Below are 17,392 nucleotides of genomic sequence, written 5' to 3'. Positions count from 1 at the left end.
CATACCACTGTTTTTGGTTGACTGGTGAATTAGGAGAACAGATGTAACTAAAACTCAGGTAAACACACCAAACTCCACTCAATGTTAGAAATTAAATTTCAAAAGGAGCTGCTCTTTAAAGCACATATTTTTGGGTGTGGTCGTTCTCAATAAGTATTTGTAACCATAATGCCCAACCTGCAGATTAAAATAGTGTGATTCTATAATAGAAACCAAATAAAAATGTGCTGAGCTGAGCCAGAGACAAAAATACATTTCTTTAAATAACATATACTTCTTTTATGACGTCTGTGAATAATTGCATAAGACTACATTTTTATAGCTCTTAAAAATAAAAATGCATAAATAATCTCTCTATAAAACACAATATACAAGAATAAACAATATATATTTATTGTGATTGTGATTCATAAATCATATTGTGATAGTTAGTGCAAATGTCTGCTGTCCTGCAGCACATATGAGCAACCAATCAGAAAATCATTCATAATGATCATTTTTGGCTTAGTCTACTAAGTGGCTTTAAAAGGAACCCATTAATCTCTAACTCTTGCATATCCGAGTTCATCCATTAGTTTACGGCAGATGTCCTCAATTAATCCAATGTCTTTACTAGGCATATTCCGCTTCCACATATTTATGTTTGAAGGTGAAATTTCTCCTTCATGTGGTAGATAAAACAGGTTTGTAGAACTTGCAAACATTATTTGATTTAAACTTGCAGGTGATAGAGGAATACCAAAAAACTTGTACAATCTCTCAGTAGTCTCTTCTGGGAAGTTCACAATATCCTCAAATTTAATCAAAAGATAATTTTTGGATGGCAAATCATTATTTATTCTAATGGATGCTGCTACATTGGCTAACCATAGATAAGCGAGTTTTGATAGAGCATTTGATTTAGAATTGGAAAGCTCTTCTTTCAATGAGTCATATTCCAATGCAAAGCCAGAATTTGACCTACACTTCTGCTTCTCCTCATTTCTGAACATTGCGGATAAACGCTGAGGAACATTTTTTAATGTATACAGACTAGGATTACTCTTATATAATATTGAATAAGCCCAAGCGCGAGGGTCTCGAACAATAAATACTGCCCTTAATTGAGGTCCAATAATCTTCTGAAGGAATGGAAGCTTTAAAGTCCAGCTTCCACTACTTAAACCAAGTACAGGCTGAGCCTTGGGAAACAATACCAAATGTTTGCGGAGTTGTCTAACATAATCAGCATCTCTATCGTAATATCCTTTAAGCCTAGTCCTTTGCTCAGAAAAGGGGTCTCTTCTCTTATATCTTCTTTTCTTTTCTTTGCTAATTATGGGATGGTGAAAAAGTCTGGGTTTGCTGAGTTCTTGCAAATCAATGTTCTGTAAATGGAGTTTTGTATTGCGAACCAATGACTGAAGCCAACCTTGAATTAGTTGAAAATGTCCATCCACAACATCAGATCTACTCCATTCACATGCATCCACAAAGGAATCAATTTTGTATTCTGCTTCAGGAATTTCAATGTAAGTTGTAGGGACCTTAATGTAAACAAAATCTGAACTGTTAAAAAAGAGTTGCTTTAAAATTTCAGCCCCAGAACCTGGTAGAGATGTAATTACTACAGCAGGCAGATCAGAATGCATTTCAGAGTTCTTATTTAGCTCTGTGTCTGCTCCTTCACTATTCCACTTTGCACAAATAGGTTGAGTACACGTTGTCCATACATCTACCAATTCAAAAAGCCACAGTGTTATAATCAATACTAGGATCCAGCGCATCAGCTTGCCAAAGGGAATGTAGAATCTCCAATGAAATGCTAAAATCCCCAAGCTTACACATAATATTAAGCCTAAAAACAAATTGACCTTGAGTCCAAAATGAAACACATTCATATTAATTAGCTTATTTTTCTTAACATGCTCAATGCCCAAGCCAAATCGTATTATTTTATCCTGGTCTTCTAATTTTGCATAACCTCCAAAGCCAAGAAATTTAAACCTGACCTCAAGATCATTATAGTCTGTTACCAAGGACACTACATTTTCTGTATTATTAATTTTTACAGAGATTTTAACTCCATATTTGCTACTGTCTAAGAATTTTAGATTTGACACATTAACATAAGGTCCATGAAATAAGTAAGCAATCCTTGAAACTTTTTGGTTTAACTGAAAAGTGACATTTACAAATTGTGTCCAGCGCTTTTTGAACTCTGCTGTCTGCTCGGCTTCCTGTATCTTAGCTAAAGGACTATAACCATTTTGGTCTATCCAAATCATTTTATAATGAGCATCCCATATGTCCATCATAGCACCATTGAATTTATTAAGAAACCTAAGAGGAACATATTTAAAATCAATATCTAGATTATGAAAAAAGGCACTGACTAAAGAGAGTGGAGAACCTTCATTCTTTTCAATATGGTCAACCACAAGTAGTGTTTGGTGGTTTAAAAGCAGCAGGCAACGATAAACACTTTTTAATTTCATAGAAGATGAATAGGCAGACACTGCTTCACCACTTACAAACATTGTCTCCCCTTGTTGACTTGCTGTTATTATCTCACCAGCTGCATCTCCAGATTCATTTGTTGTCCATTTTAGCCACTGGGAACATTCACCAAGTTGACCTTCCCATGGTTGGTTGCACTGACTAGTAGGTGATGGAGCAAAAACTAAAATATTATTTAAATGACTAAGTTTTGGTCCATATAGAGCCTCAGAAACAAAGACTTGACCATTGGGGGCAAATGTGAAAGAATTTTGATCTGGATGTTCATGCCCTGGATTGAAACTTCTCCACCCATCTACCCAAGAGTATGGTTGAAAGTGAACAATATCATAAACTGCACGACCACCAAGCTTTCCAGATTTGAAAGACAGAAATGTGTTAGTCTGAGTATTAGGCAAGCCGGCCCCATATGTCACAACTCCCCAGTTTGGGAACACATGCATTTTCGGTGTGTCATGATCAGGTGGAGGATGTGGGGGAAGTTCTGCATTATACCACAAATATTCTGTATGAAGTGTGCTCCACCTTTGTGCTGTAGATTGTACCATTGGTCCATCTCTGGGTCTGTGTTTTCTGATTTGTCGTGCTAGCCAGTTTCCAGACCCATTCTTTAGAATAAAAGTGTCTAAAAACACCAACTGACTTTCTGGACCATAAAACCAGTTATAATTAGAATCTGCTATTCCAACAGTTCTCTGGAAACCAGGTAATATAGTACAATAATAAAACCAAAAGTGCTTTTTCAGCCAGTTGTTTTCAAAATGATTAATACCAAAATGACGCTTTGATAAGAAAACATATTGTGTAATTGATTTTGCTGTATAGCTGCCATATGCAACTCCTTCATCAAGAGATCCATCTACAACATGATTAAGAAGAAACATTGTTTTTTCCATGACATCAATAACTGTTTCTTTCCACATGTTTGCCTGGGTTGACTTATATTCTTCAACAACTAGTGCTCCGATGAGCAATGCAAGCAAATTAGTGGTTTGGTGGTTGTGGAGAAATTGTTTTCCCCAGGACCGAACTTTGGAATATTCGTACAGTTCATTACTGACAGTCTCAATTTTTTCCAAATACTTTTGTCGTCTATCACGGTCAAGAGACCAGTACAAAAAATCAAATGAGGTGGCAAAACCTGTTAAAGAGTGTGCAAGTGGAACCTCATCACCAGGAGCATTTTGGACCAGCCAGTCTTTGTAATTGACCATCCTATCCATATATTCCATTGCAAAAGAAAATGCAGTTTTATCATCTGGAGAAAGAAGACAATATAATGCCAACGATGGCAAATTGTTCCCATAAATCTCATTCCATTTGGCTGCAAAATCAGCATGCTTTGGAGGAGGCAAGTAGTAAGATGGATTAGCCAGCATCTTGCTAACAACATTTCTAATTGCCCTAAATAAATGTAAATGGGTGGTGTGGGACTTTTGCTTCAGTCCTTGAACATCTGCACTATCAAAATATAACCGTGGATGAGGATTGTTTTTCTGCTTGATACTAGCTGTAACGTGAGACAATTTGTTATACGGAGTGACATCAGCTTTCAGTATCATCCAATCATCAGTATAATTGCTGCAATATACATCACAAAGTGATAGAAAAATAAAAATTGCAAATATAGAGTGTCCTACTGCATTTGGAGCCATGATCCATTAGGCTCTGAATCAATGACACATTTCTTTCATTTTTCATCTATTCTTTTGAACAAATAGGTGTACATTATCTACATACTTGTTTTTGGCATACATTTGTAAATATGGGGTTAAAAGACTTTATACATATATCTTAGTCACAAATTACAATTGATGGTTTTTTCTTGTGTATAATAATTATGTCTGTAATATTGGAATGCAATAGGAGACATGGTGATATATTTGATATAGCCTGCCTGTGATTTCTATGGATACATTCTTAACAAAATCAGCAGTATAATGACAACATACTGGGTCTTTGGATCTTATGCATTGAATACATTCTTGTTCTATTAAATAATTATTGAGCTGTCCTACAGCATTTGTGTGGTTGTTTACGAATTGTTTCTTCAGTTACAGCCCAGCAAAGCATATGTGAAAATGTTATGGATTTTTTTTCCATGCCATTAATTCATTTTCCAGTTGTCAGTAATTAAAATGCCTGATTCATCACAACAATGTTATACATTTTGGAGGATTTGGCATGACAATTAACCAAATGTTGTTCTTCTTTGCTGTTTTGTTGTTGAAGTAAAGACAATTTCAGAAATACACCATCTGCCTTTTCAATTATTTCTGTTTCCATTTCCCATTTTCAGCTGTGTAACAGTGGGAATTCCTGCAGAGAAAAACACATTCGTGTCATGTAATGCTATGATATTATTAAATATACATGCTTTAAAAGTTCAGTGAAATATTGCACAGCTGATATTCATATTTTCTTTCAATTTATTCATTTGTGTGCCACAGGCGGAATAAGCAATTGATTAATTTAAGGTTGCTGTACAATTTGGACAAGCCCTCTGCAGTTTAACCTGAACCACATATAGAAAATCGGTCCCCTCAGACTCTAAAACACCTGATCGTGAAACTTCGGATGTCTGCTCACATTGTTTACTTTGCTACAATGTAGGTGTAGTTCACAGCTAGTTTACCTCTTCAATAGAGCTCTATTGAGGTATGGATGGAATGCATCCTCCATTGATGTGCAAGCAGTGTAATCTGGTGTCCCATATTAAAACAATAGGGAGGTCACAGGCAGTGGAATGGCTAATTAAGGAGAGGTCGTCCAAAAGTGAACAAATAAATAATATTATAGAGAAAGTGTTTTAAAATGTACATTATAATAGTACATAAATTATTTTTAAAAATAGTGTATGCTGTGTAGCGCTCTCAAATATGCACTAAATGAGTTTCCTGTGACTGCAAGATAATTTTGTGCAATATTTTTGCTACCTGAGCTGTGTTTCAGTACATGGGAGATATATAGTTTACATTGACTGAACAATACGTCATACCCACTTATAACGATGAAAATATGCACAGTAAGCCAATAATACTCTATATTTTTTATTCTTCTTACAGCATTCAAATTATTAAAAAGAACATAGTAATTTCAGGTCAAGGGCAATTTATTATAAAAAGAAAACTTCTATTGTTTGCTTTGGCATTTATGAGACAAAAATACCTATTAATGGTTTTTTTGGATGGTTTTTACCCATTATATTAGAAGGCAATTTCAGATGGTAGGTTAATTGTTATTTCTTATTGTCAGTCATGAAGCACTGAAATTAAATCTCTGACACATATACAGAGCACATATTTATGTCAGCTATGCAGGTTAAATTGCTCATACACAGCAAGTGGTACGAATCCTTATTATGTTACATGTAGAAAGAGAGGGTAGGAATAATTAAATCTCTGGGGTATCCATTTCACTTATAAATACATAAAAGAAAGAGTGAGAGCATATAAATCATGATATACCTGCTGATATCGCTAAGAGGCCACCTAGGGCAATGAAGACCACTCATCCCAAATACTACATGCCAGTGCTTGTATTATCTGCATTAACAAAAAAATAAAAAAGGGGTCAGCACAAAGTAGTAGTTTCTAACAGTGTCTATTTGTCTAACTAGTTACTATTATAGGTAAGCTGATTAAATTTACCTAAGTTTGTTTACAGACTTAATCTGGAATTAAAAATGCTAATATGTCCAATGATGAAAATTACCTATTATAATTATACTTGCCAACTCTCCCGAATGACCGGGAGACTCCCGAAATTCGAGTAGGTCTCCCAGATTCCTGGCAAAGCGGGCAAGTATCCTGCATACAGAACTCATTCATCAAAATGACGCAATTCGTGGTGAACAGCGTCATTTTGGCCCCGCCCCGTGACAAAAAAGTTACAATTGGGGGGGGGAGGGGTTTGAAAGTTGTAGTTATCATGCTAAAACATTCAAACCTCAAAACTTACATCAGGGATATGGAGGCCGTCAAGTGAAACAGCAGCTTTTTTTAAAAAAAACAGTGATAACCTAAAAAAAAAAGTTCAAACATTCTGGGCCATATTCATTAAGTAACATAAATGCAGACACATGCCGTATTTTGCATTAAATTGCTCTGAACTTGCCCAGAAATGGACAATAGACCAGTGAATGCAAGCGTATGCAATTCATCTTCAAACACAAACGATACTTCTGACAGCCTACGATTTCATGGGTGGGGAGGGATTATAACACTTTGGGACATATTCAATTAGGTTTCCGGTCCGCGGAAATGTGAGAGTGCGCAGTATTGACGGTAATACGGTACCACAAGAATGCGGAGTTTCCTTCGCAACCCTACGGGCTGCACATAAAAATCCACGTTATTGCGGTACCGTGGATTGCACAAAATACAAAAATGGGATGACTCAATCTTGATGACTCAGACCCTCATCATAATGGTCAGGGGCTTTTAAAATATGTGCAACATAATGCAAACAGTAGGAGTTAAGAGTGTCCAATTACACAGCACGGTCAAAATAACATAGTTTATAATGGGGTGCCATAGCAAATAAAATAAAATATATTTTTGGGAAATATTAGTGTCAAAGACAACATCTGACAAGTATGACTACTCACATTAAGTCTGGATAAAATTCTGAATAAAGTATTTTTATTGAGATTTTTTGGTTACATCATACAAATAACATATCAAACATCCTATCTAATTAACACCTATCTCTACCTAAGTCGCTATAAACTAAGTCTGGCTAAAATTCAAGCTTTCTTGGTCTGAGGTTTTGAAATAATGTGCTTATACTCAACTGCTGCTAGTAACAACATTACATATACATCATGTATACAGCACATTCAGGTGTAAAAAAAAAAAAAAGTAAAAAGGGGCTTTCCGTTTTAAATCACTTAAATGTACATGCCCTCCTACAAAAGTTACTAATTAAATATCTTTGTCCTTCAGGTTTCCTCCTGTGCTTTTCATTAAGCTCTTAATATTATCCAGATTGAGTTGTTTTTTGTTTCCCACTACCATTGAACCTCTCTGAAGATACAATTGCATCCCATTCACATAGCAGAGGCGTAGTGTAACATAAAACAAGAACAATGAAAATTAAAAAAAATGCTGCAAAAAGAAGTCACAAGGATAAAGCAATGTATTTAATAAATGCATCAAGTAAACATTACAGCAGCACAGTTAGAAAGCATACATTTAAGTCATGTTTGACAACCTCTTTAAGAGTCAGCTCCTACATTAATACTGCTATTACTTCCAGGAGGTAAGTTGACAGTATTCAGCTAAGCTTTGACTGAGGTGGGTTATTGTAATAATGTTCCTAACAGCCTGCTTTCTGGCAGCGGGGAATAATTCTTAAATTAGAACAGAAATGCACTCTGATGCTCATAAAAGTGCAAGCCGTGCAAAGATTGTAAGTGCAAGTGCAAATTTAAATAACAGGATAAATAAAAGGTAAAAATTGCACTTACATTTTTTTTCATGTGATTGAAGGGGCATATTTATCAACCATCGCATCTTCAACACAATCCATTTCAATCCTTATCACAGAGATAAGGATTGAAATATTGTAACTATTTATCAAAATTCTTTATCCTTCCTACCCTATCCGATTCTTTTTCCTGTCTTCTATGTCCTCTATGGTGACTATCATAAAGTGGTCACCTTTGCGATACTGACCGGAGAAGAGAGCAGGTAATTTGAGTTGAGGGATCCAAAAGATCCCTCTACCGCATTGCTCTTCCCATAGGCTTCCATGCTGGCGCCAGCTTCCATCCGATAATCTTTGATTTTCGGAACTTGTTAAAACCAATGGGGACTGCTTTTGTGTTCAAAGTGATATTGAAAGCACCATGGGGCATATTTAATAAAGCACGATAGTGCTTTTAACGGGTCATTAAGGTCCCACAGTGTCCTCCGCAAATTTATTAAGGGGGCATCGCAGCAGATATCATGAATATCTGCTGCTTTGCATTCCTCTTCGTTTTTGGGAGCAGTCACCATTCAACAGAATGGTGACTGCTCCTGGCCGCAATCTAACAAGTCCCGAAAAAACATTTTTTTCGGGAACTTGTCATGTTAATGTACGCCAGCTTCAGCTGGCGTACATCCTCCGAATTGAGGAAATCTAATGCTGTCAGCTCTGCTCCGAAGAGCAGAGCTGTACAGCGCATGTGTGGAGGGATCACATGATCCCTCCCTGTCACTCAGCGCTCTCTCTCTGCAACTATGGTTGCAGAGACAGAGAGGGGATCTGTGTGCGTATGTCCAGTTCTTGGAACTGGACATGCGCAATTGAAGAGTGAAGAGAAGACCCGAAGACAGCGCTTCCGAAGAGGGGGGTAAGTATGATTTTTTTTATCACTGAAACAGCAGTTTTTCGGAACTGCTGTTTCTGTGCAGGGCTGTACATAAATGTGAGAAGTAGTTCAATCCTTATCATTGCGATAAGGATTGAAAACTACTTTTCACTTTATGTAAATATTGATAAATGTGCCCCCAAGTATCTCCGCTATCTGCAGCGATGCCCTAGTCAAAAATTAAGGGGATACTGTAATATGAGACTAACAGCATTTTTCAGGGGATTTCAATGAAAAATGTCTTTAATAAATATGCCCCAATTCATGATATCACTATTGTCCATATGGATAAATATAATTATTCAGCTTTCAGCTGAACCTACCTCATTATTAAATGAGGGAACTCATTTCAGCTAGTCTTCAGCTTACAGCAAAATGTTTATCTGTCCAAATCGATAATAATGATAATATGCCTTAAATCCCCTCCAAAATTTTAAGTGCAATTTATACCTTTAATTATTTTATTGTCAGGGGCAGAACACTACATCGCCTGGCCCCACAGCAGACTTTGGAGGGGGAACTCAGCAACGCAAACTGTCATCCAGCAGCCTCGCTCTTCTGAACATGTTGAGAGAGTTGTGTATGTCAAGCGAAGACCTGTTTCGGCTTCACTGTGGTTTCACTAACATGATAGGTTAGGTGCAGGCAGTAGCGGTTAGGTGCAGGCAGTAGCGGGACTACCATGTAGCTGCTGTACCCTCTAAAACAGCGATAGTTCCGACACTGCCTATTGTTAAAATTTTCATTTGATCTAGTGCAGGTTTTTTACCTTCTCTTCAGCGCACTTCATACTAGTTAAAACACTGATTACACATCTATACTGGTGTGTTAGTGGATACAGGTTCCAGGTGATCTCGGACTGAAAGAACAGCAGGGCTTAAGCAATACATTTAAATTGTATTAAGATTTACCAACCACTTTAAGAGTCAGCTTCAACAAACACTACCTCAATACCATCATTACTCCCAGGACGTAAGCTGACAGTATTAACATCACTACTTTGAAGATTTTAAAAAAAAACTCTGATTGAATTATAGTTTTTATCGCCACAAAATGAGTAGCATTTCTTATCTACCTTTGAGGGAATCTTTATGTATAACAACTCCTAACCAGACTCAACTACAGGCATTATGGAATGAAAATCATTTCCAGGGAGCTTTGAGAAGCAAAACGATCTTGTATACTGTGTTAGTGCAGTTTGTGAAATATTCTCAGGCTCTAGAATGATATATCTAAATTATTTGTGGGACAGGTATACATGTAGACCTAAAAGTTACATATTCATAGCACATAAACTTAATGTGTACCATGGAGAAAATACTGGATCCAGCCTGTGCAATAATTAACAGAAACGCTAATGAAAATGTTATTATCAGCAACTATAGTTGTGGATGTATACAGAATTTAGAAGAGGTACAATCAACCAATACGTTCAAATCAAGGATTTATTCTTTGGGAATGCTTGAAACAGTTTTTAGTTCCAATAAACAATATTGTTATCAGAAATAAAAAAAAAAGATTAAATGATTTAAAAACAATATATATATTTGGTCCTACAACTGAATGAAAGTAGGTCTTTCTCTATAAACAAAATAAAAGGAATATTTTACTCGTAATTCAGATATGAAGAAATGTTTCACTTTTAGTTAGATTTGTAGCTACATCTAAATGAGGCCAATTATGTGCATGTCAGCGTTACTATGTCATCCAGATTTGCACCAGGAAAATATTGGGAGGTATGCCATAATCAAGTAAATATATTTTTTATGGTAATTTCATAGAAGGAAATAAACTTTTTTGTATAATTTTTTTTTTATTAATGCACTCTTCTGTTATTCTCCTCTTAGGATCTTTCATGAAATGTATTCAACTCATACAATATATTTTAATAAACTGACATGCAAAATATTACTGATGCTAATGATGAAATTACTTGGTACACATTATTAAGAACAAAACAAAAACAAGCAATCACTCATAATTGATATGAGTCTTTCAGATAACAGACATCAAAGATACTGTTGCTGAAGTTATAGGAGAAGAAATTAAAATGGTAAAGAAAATGACAGATAAAAAGAAAAAAACAGCAGTAAGGGGAAAAGGAGAAGAAGGTAAGGAAGGTTGAGGCTGAAATAGTAAGATGGAGACAGGGAAAGGAGATATATTGTTTCACAATACTTCTCAAATTTTGTTGGTATCAGTTTGTTCAATGATATTAAAATGTAATTTAACTAATTTAATATTGACTTCATTTTTTTTTAGATTGTCTTTTTATTTTTCATTGGTAAAGCATATGTTAAAATGAAATAGCCGAGGCATTACAGAAGAAGTGATTTGAGTGTTACAAGCCAAATCCCAATGATAACGTCACCGGAGTCTGCATCTATCAATGTTACCATAACTTATTTTCACGTGTATACCTCATAAAGGTCACTGTGACAATGTGTTCAGGAGGTGATACAGCAATGCAAAGGTATTTATAGACACATTTACAATAAAATATTGAAGAGACTATCATATTTCTGCTTGTTCTAGGTCTGACTTTTCTGGAGATGTAACAGATGTGTACTGTCTGTATTGTATGTGTGTGAAAGATTAAACTATATATACTACTTGAAATCCTGTTTAGTGGTGCATTATCTATGAGGCTTTAACTACTTTTAATGTATGTCTGCACAATATTAATATACTGCTGGAGGTCCCCAGTGTAACACTGACAAATATGTTCATTTACGCTTCAAGACTTAGTACCATTATGGGCAGCACAGTGGCGTAGTGGTTAGCACTTCTGCCTTACAGCACTGGGGTCATGAGTTCAATTCCTGACCATGGCCTTATCTGTGAGGAGTTTGTATGTTCTCCCCATGTTTATATGGGTTTCCTCCGGGTGATCCGGTTTCCTCCCACACTCCAAAAACATACTGGTAGGCTAATTGGCTGCTAACAAATTGACCCTAGTCTGTCTCTGTCTGTCTGTGTGTGTGTGTGTGTGTGTGTTAGGGAATTTAGACTGTAAGCTCCAATGGTGCAGGGACTGATGTGAGTTTTCTGTACAGCGCTGCGGAATCAGTGGTGCTATATCAATAAATGATGATGATACCATGGATTAATAATTCCAACAACAGAACCCACAATCATAGTCTTCTCAAAAATATAAAGCTTAGCTTCATCTTTTTACCCCTTGTTAATGTTGTAGATGGGAATAACAATGCATAATACTAACAATTCTTGTCTCCATCTGAACCCCCCTCCACCTAAGGGGGGACTTTGCTATATGTATGTCAAGATATTTGATAAAGGCCTGAATCATTAGAAGCGCATATAGAAAGTAATGGTTGGGAACACATAAACTAATGCTACTATTCATGCTGTACTTGAACAACATAATAAAGAGGGGTTGCTATTAATTTACAGATTCTTTTTCAGTGTCAATTTTTATACGGCCCCTTGACCAGGTTTTTATTTAGTTATTTGATAATAAATAAACGTAAATTGTAACTCAAGCAGATTTTCTTTAGTTGCAGCATGCTGACACCTGATCATAGGTCCACCTCTGACAGTACGACAACCACGGTCAAAAATGAGAATGTAATATGTATAAAATTACATTTATTGGGCTTGATCCCTTACAAATGAATGATCACAAGTGAAGTTAAAAGGTTTCCAGTGACAGACACTAGAGTCATTCACATGTCTGGTTCTAGAGGTCTCAGGTTTAACATATTTAACATATTTCACTTATTATTTCTAGTTATTTTGAGGGGTGGAAGAAGAGTAGTTATAATTTCTGCCAACTTTGCAAACGGAATTGGTAAAAACATTTTTAGTATTGACTACTGTATCTTTCACTGTGCTCTATATGCATTACTGCCGATGTAAAGCGTAATTTAGCCAGCAATTAACAAAAATGGTAGAACCTCTATACCACATAATCATCTTCTCACAAATATAAAACATGTGTGAACACAATAGGAAACTACATGGTGGTCAGGGCCGGATTAACCCGAGGTCTAACTGGGCTATAGCCCAGGGGCCTCGGGCATCCAGGGGGCCTTTCAAAGTCCGCAGCAGCATTATTGATCGGTCCGCTGGCGGGTGCGCCCCCAGCCCGATCAATGCTGCTGAGCACTGTCAGTCCAGTCCTCCGTCCCCGGCGCTCAGTACTCTGCTTACTGAGGAGATCTTGCGAGTGAACTCTCGCAAGATCTCCTCAGTAAGGAGCATACAGCGCGCCGGGGACGGAGGACTGGCCTGACAGGTAAGCTCTTTGGGGGGGGCCCTCACGGGGGATGGGGGCGGTGGGCGGCTCACAATGGGGGCCTCACGGGGGAATGGAGGCGCCTTTAGCCCAGGGGCCTCCATTCCCTTAATCCGGCCCTGATGGTGGTACTGAGGAGTCATCAAACCACTGACACCACTGGTTGTTTAGAAATTCTATTGCCATCTTATTCCAGCTGCTGGACCCATTGAGTTTAACTGTTATTGCTATTGACATCTCTATTTCTCCTTTGGTGATCTTCACTTCCTCCTTGGTGATAGCAGCTGCCACTGAACATGGGGAACAATCAGGGACAGGTGGGGCAGGGGGGGCATCCCATAGTGGACTACCTTGGGCTGAATTAATGGGCCATATGCATTTTTTTCCTTTAAAATGTTCCTAAAAGGCTGCTGGGTCAAGTCTTGCCCCCCGGGCTAATGTTTGCCAGCCCTCCCCTGGGAACAAATTGTCCTGGCTCTAACTACATCATCATCATCACCATTTATTTATATAGCGTCACTAATTCCGCAGCGCTGTACAGAGAACTCATTCACATCAGTCCCTGCCCCCATTGGAGCTTACAGTCTAAATTCCCTAACATACACACACAGACAGAGAGAGAGAGAGAGAGACACTAGGGTCAATTTTTTTTATAGCAGCCAATTAACCTACTAGTATGTTTTTGGACTGTGGGAGGAAACCAGAGCACCCGGAGGAAATCCACGCAAACTCCACACAGATAAGGACATGGTCGGGAATTGAACTCATGACCCCAGCACTGTGAGGCAGAAGTGCTAACCACTTAGCCACCGTGCTGCCCAAACACTAGCAGTGAGTAGGACACTAGGCCAAACACAGTTACTCCAAATTAACTCATATAGAACCAGCAGATGTAGGATGCTCCATTCGGAGAAATGGTGAAGGAAGAAACTTACTGTTCTATAATTTGGCATACCACTGTATACACCCCCACTTCAACCACTGGGTCATTGTATATAATATGTTTGTGTCATGATTCCCTCAATGTACAGCTGAGTAATATGTCTATGCTTTATAAACAAAAGGTAATAATAATATGGTTTATATATGACAATGTTTCTCTTGTATGTATAAAATATAGTTACATGTGTTACCATAGATCGTAAGCTTGCGGACAAGGTCATCTTACCTCTCTGACTGTCTGTATTACCCAGTATTGCTTTATGACTGTGTTTATTCTCAATTGTAAAGTGCCACAGAATTTGCTGGCCCAATATAAATACATGATGATGATATCTGTATATTACATTATATATTTTGCTATAAATAATGCAAATTGCACTTGCTTATAATTAGTGAAACAGCAAAGTATAAAGAAAATAAAAGTATATACATACCGTGGATCTTAACATAATTCACAAGGCTAAATGGGACTACTCCAAAATAACTGGGTTTGACACAAAGTTGTTTGTAATGAAGTTTACCATGCACACCTTTAATCCACAGTTTACTATACCAAACCATAAACACAAAAATCACTAAAGGAGAACTATAGGTAAATTAAATGTTTACCACCACAAGTAAAGAGAACTAACTACCTCCAGTGCTGAATGCTTTCTGTCCTAGCAATGACAACTGGTAGCAGTTCAACATACAAATAATTTGGTGTCAGGTTCTAACAGTGGCGCTGACTAGACTCCGCTGGACTGCAGGGATCACTGTTCTGCTAGTTGGGGAAACAAGGATTTTTTTGGGGGGGGAAAAATAGCTTGTGATACCCTTTAAATGCACAGTAACACAAAACAATATATCTATATCTATCTATCTATATATATAAATATATATATTTTATATATATATATATATATATATATATATATATATATATATATATATGGATGTATATATTGGAAAAATAATATAAGGACAAAACTAGTCACTTTTTGGGAACAATAAAAAGGTAACAACCCAAAAGAACAATGGAAGTTCAAATCTAACAGATAAATATTAAGTAATAAGTGCATATTAGGAATCAAGATAAAATGTAGTGCAATGAGAAAATTCAATGTTTTATTATCTTTAACATCCTAATACACTTAGGAGCAGATTCAATTGACGTGTTACTCTCAAGAGTAACAAGGCCTGTGCACTGTTACCGTTAATACAGTAATTTTAACCCGGATTTCTGCTTGCGGCTCCATGAGCCACAAGCAAATATCAGTATTGAAATTACCGTACTAATGGCAATAATGCGCACTATTACCATAGTAACGGTAATAGTGCATGGGCCACGTTACTCTTGAGAGTAACGCGGTCAATTGAATATGCCCCTTAGGGGGGTATTCAATTGACGGCGGGATCGCCGAAAATCCTGCGCTCTAAAAATATTACCGTTAATACGGTAATATTGCGCGTAAATACCGTTAATACGGTAATTTACTCGCTGGACTTCAGCTCACAGCTCAGGGAGCTGCGAGCTGAAATTCAGCAAGATATTACCGTTAATACGGTAATATTTTTAGAGCGCAGGATTTTTGGCGATCCTGCCGTCAATTGAATACCCCCCTAAGTGTAGCACCAGTAAATTAATGATAGTAGCATCATAGCAAATTCCTATACCTAACTGCGCTATGAAAGGATAAAAATATATATTTTATTACTGAATTAACTAGCAATGAATCAATAATTAAATGTACCTTTCAGCTAATCACGCCTTTACATTATTATCACACCTTGAGGTATACAGCAAACATCATATTGCTCTAGTTTAAAAGCATGCAATATGCATATAAGCAGGCATTATTCAAAACTGTGGTAGGTAAGTTACATAATTATTTAATGACTTACTTGCACTTAATTTGATTACATTATAATATGAATTCATATGCAGTCACTAATCTAGAGGCAATAATCTAATGACATTTTTAAAATGATTGGCAAATAAAATTTATGTTTACTAAATAAAAGGCAAAACATAGAGTATTATAAAGTAATAGTCACATTGCATACATAAGAAATAACAGTAACAAAAAAACAACTCAGACCATAATAACCACTAGATGGAGTCTAATCTTAATTCTTTTCTCTCAATACACAAAATGAAACAAAAATATGTAAACTTCTAAATAATTGAACACATGGAAAAGTCATTAGCCCACTCTGATAATGTGGTTTTTACATTACACAGTTTGCGCTGGAAGCTCAGCAGATGCAGTAACCTGGATAAGTAATAACATGTTAAGAATATACTCACCATACCAAAGCAAGATAGTGGCTTGCTTGCGTGTAGAAACATTTAATTGCACAGTTGACGGTGATGAAATAAACCGTAATTTTTTACTACGTTTTCATGTCTTTTTTTCTCTCCAATAAGCAGACAGATTGAGTCAACTGTAAAACTTCACCTTTATATTGTATTGACTGATCATGCTAATATGCCTTGCAGGAAGCTTAACAATTCTTGATTTGCAGCTGCAAGCAGTGCAGGAATAGGCTATTGCCAGAAGTCTGGAAAGGAAGTAAGAATTATCATTCCAGTCTGTAAATGATCGATGTAGAAACCTTCCTTCTGCTGCAGCAGGAGCAGACTGTGCATTCTTTACCCTCACAGCTAAGATGATCTTGCTTTTCCCTGTGCATGGTCCATCTCTGAGACGTCAGCACAGGCGATCAGCATTCACCAGGGAACAGAGACATAACGGGGCGTCGAAAACCAGGAAAAGGGAAAAAAAAAAAGAGATGATTCTGGAGTGCAGCAAAGGGTGAAAGCTTTCAACGTGATGGGGATGTAGGTGGAGCCTAGCAGACAGCTCACTTACTGCCTGATTTCCACTGGATCCTAGTGCTTTTCCTTTGTATAGACAAATAAATGCTTGGAAATCAGTCCAAGAATTCCAGTTCCAAAATTGCAGCTCAATGGAAAGAAAAATAAAGAAAAGCATGTTATTATTACTTTGCAAGTGGCTTGAGTTGTGGGGTGATAAACATGTATTGCTGCAGTTATTGCTGTGCTGGATGCAATTAGATGATGAGATATAATGTAATAGACCGGGCTATAAATGAATAAATGCGTTTGTGTAATTTAATAGGATAAGATGTCACCCAGCACTAGATGAGAAGAAACTAATAAAGTGAGCAAAAAAAAGAAAAATTATGCATACTTCATAAAGACTATCATACCTGACTGCCACAAGAGTTTTATTACAATAGTGAAATGCAGTAGGCAATTACCATTGTCAAATTAGTTTTGATATTAAACTAGTTTTTGAGAGGCATACATATTTTATGAATGCATATTT

The 17,392-nt window shown here is 36.8% G+C and overlaps 1 protein-coding gene across 1 annotated transcript; it reads right to left on the bottom strand.

Moving 5' to 3' along the window:
* Positions 1-369: 369 nt before the first annotated feature.
* DSEL (dermatan sulfate epimerase like) lies at positions 370-16,880 on the bottom strand. The gene is made up of 2 exons (XM_075213251.1): positions 16,348-16,880; positions 370-4,818 (listed from the first exon to the last, which is right to left on the bottom strand). Exon 2 carries the CDS (start codon positions 4,152-4,154, stop codon positions 537-539), a length of 3,618 nt encoding a protein of 1,205 aa, XP_075069352.1. The 5' UTR covers positions 4,155-4,818; positions 16,348-16,880; the 3' UTR covers positions 370-536.
* Positions 16,881-17,392: the final 512 nt, after the last annotated feature.

The sequence above is a fragment of the Mixophyes fleayi genome, chromosome 5 (assembly GCF_038048845.1).
Source record: "Mixophyes fleayi isolate aMixFle1 chromosome 5, aMixFle1.hap1, whole genome shotgun sequence".
Taxonomy (NCBI): Eukaryota; Metazoa; Chordata; class Amphibia; order Anura; family Limnodynastidae; genus Mixophyes; species Mixophyes fleayi.
This window is presented reverse-complemented; position numbering and strand designations above follow the sequence as displayed.

What these genes read in the sequence shown, in the direction of transcription:
- DSEL (XM_075213251.1), bottom strand. Translation starts at nt 4,154, where the DNA reads ATGGCTCCAAATGCAGTAGGACACTCTATATTTGCAATTTTTATTTTT.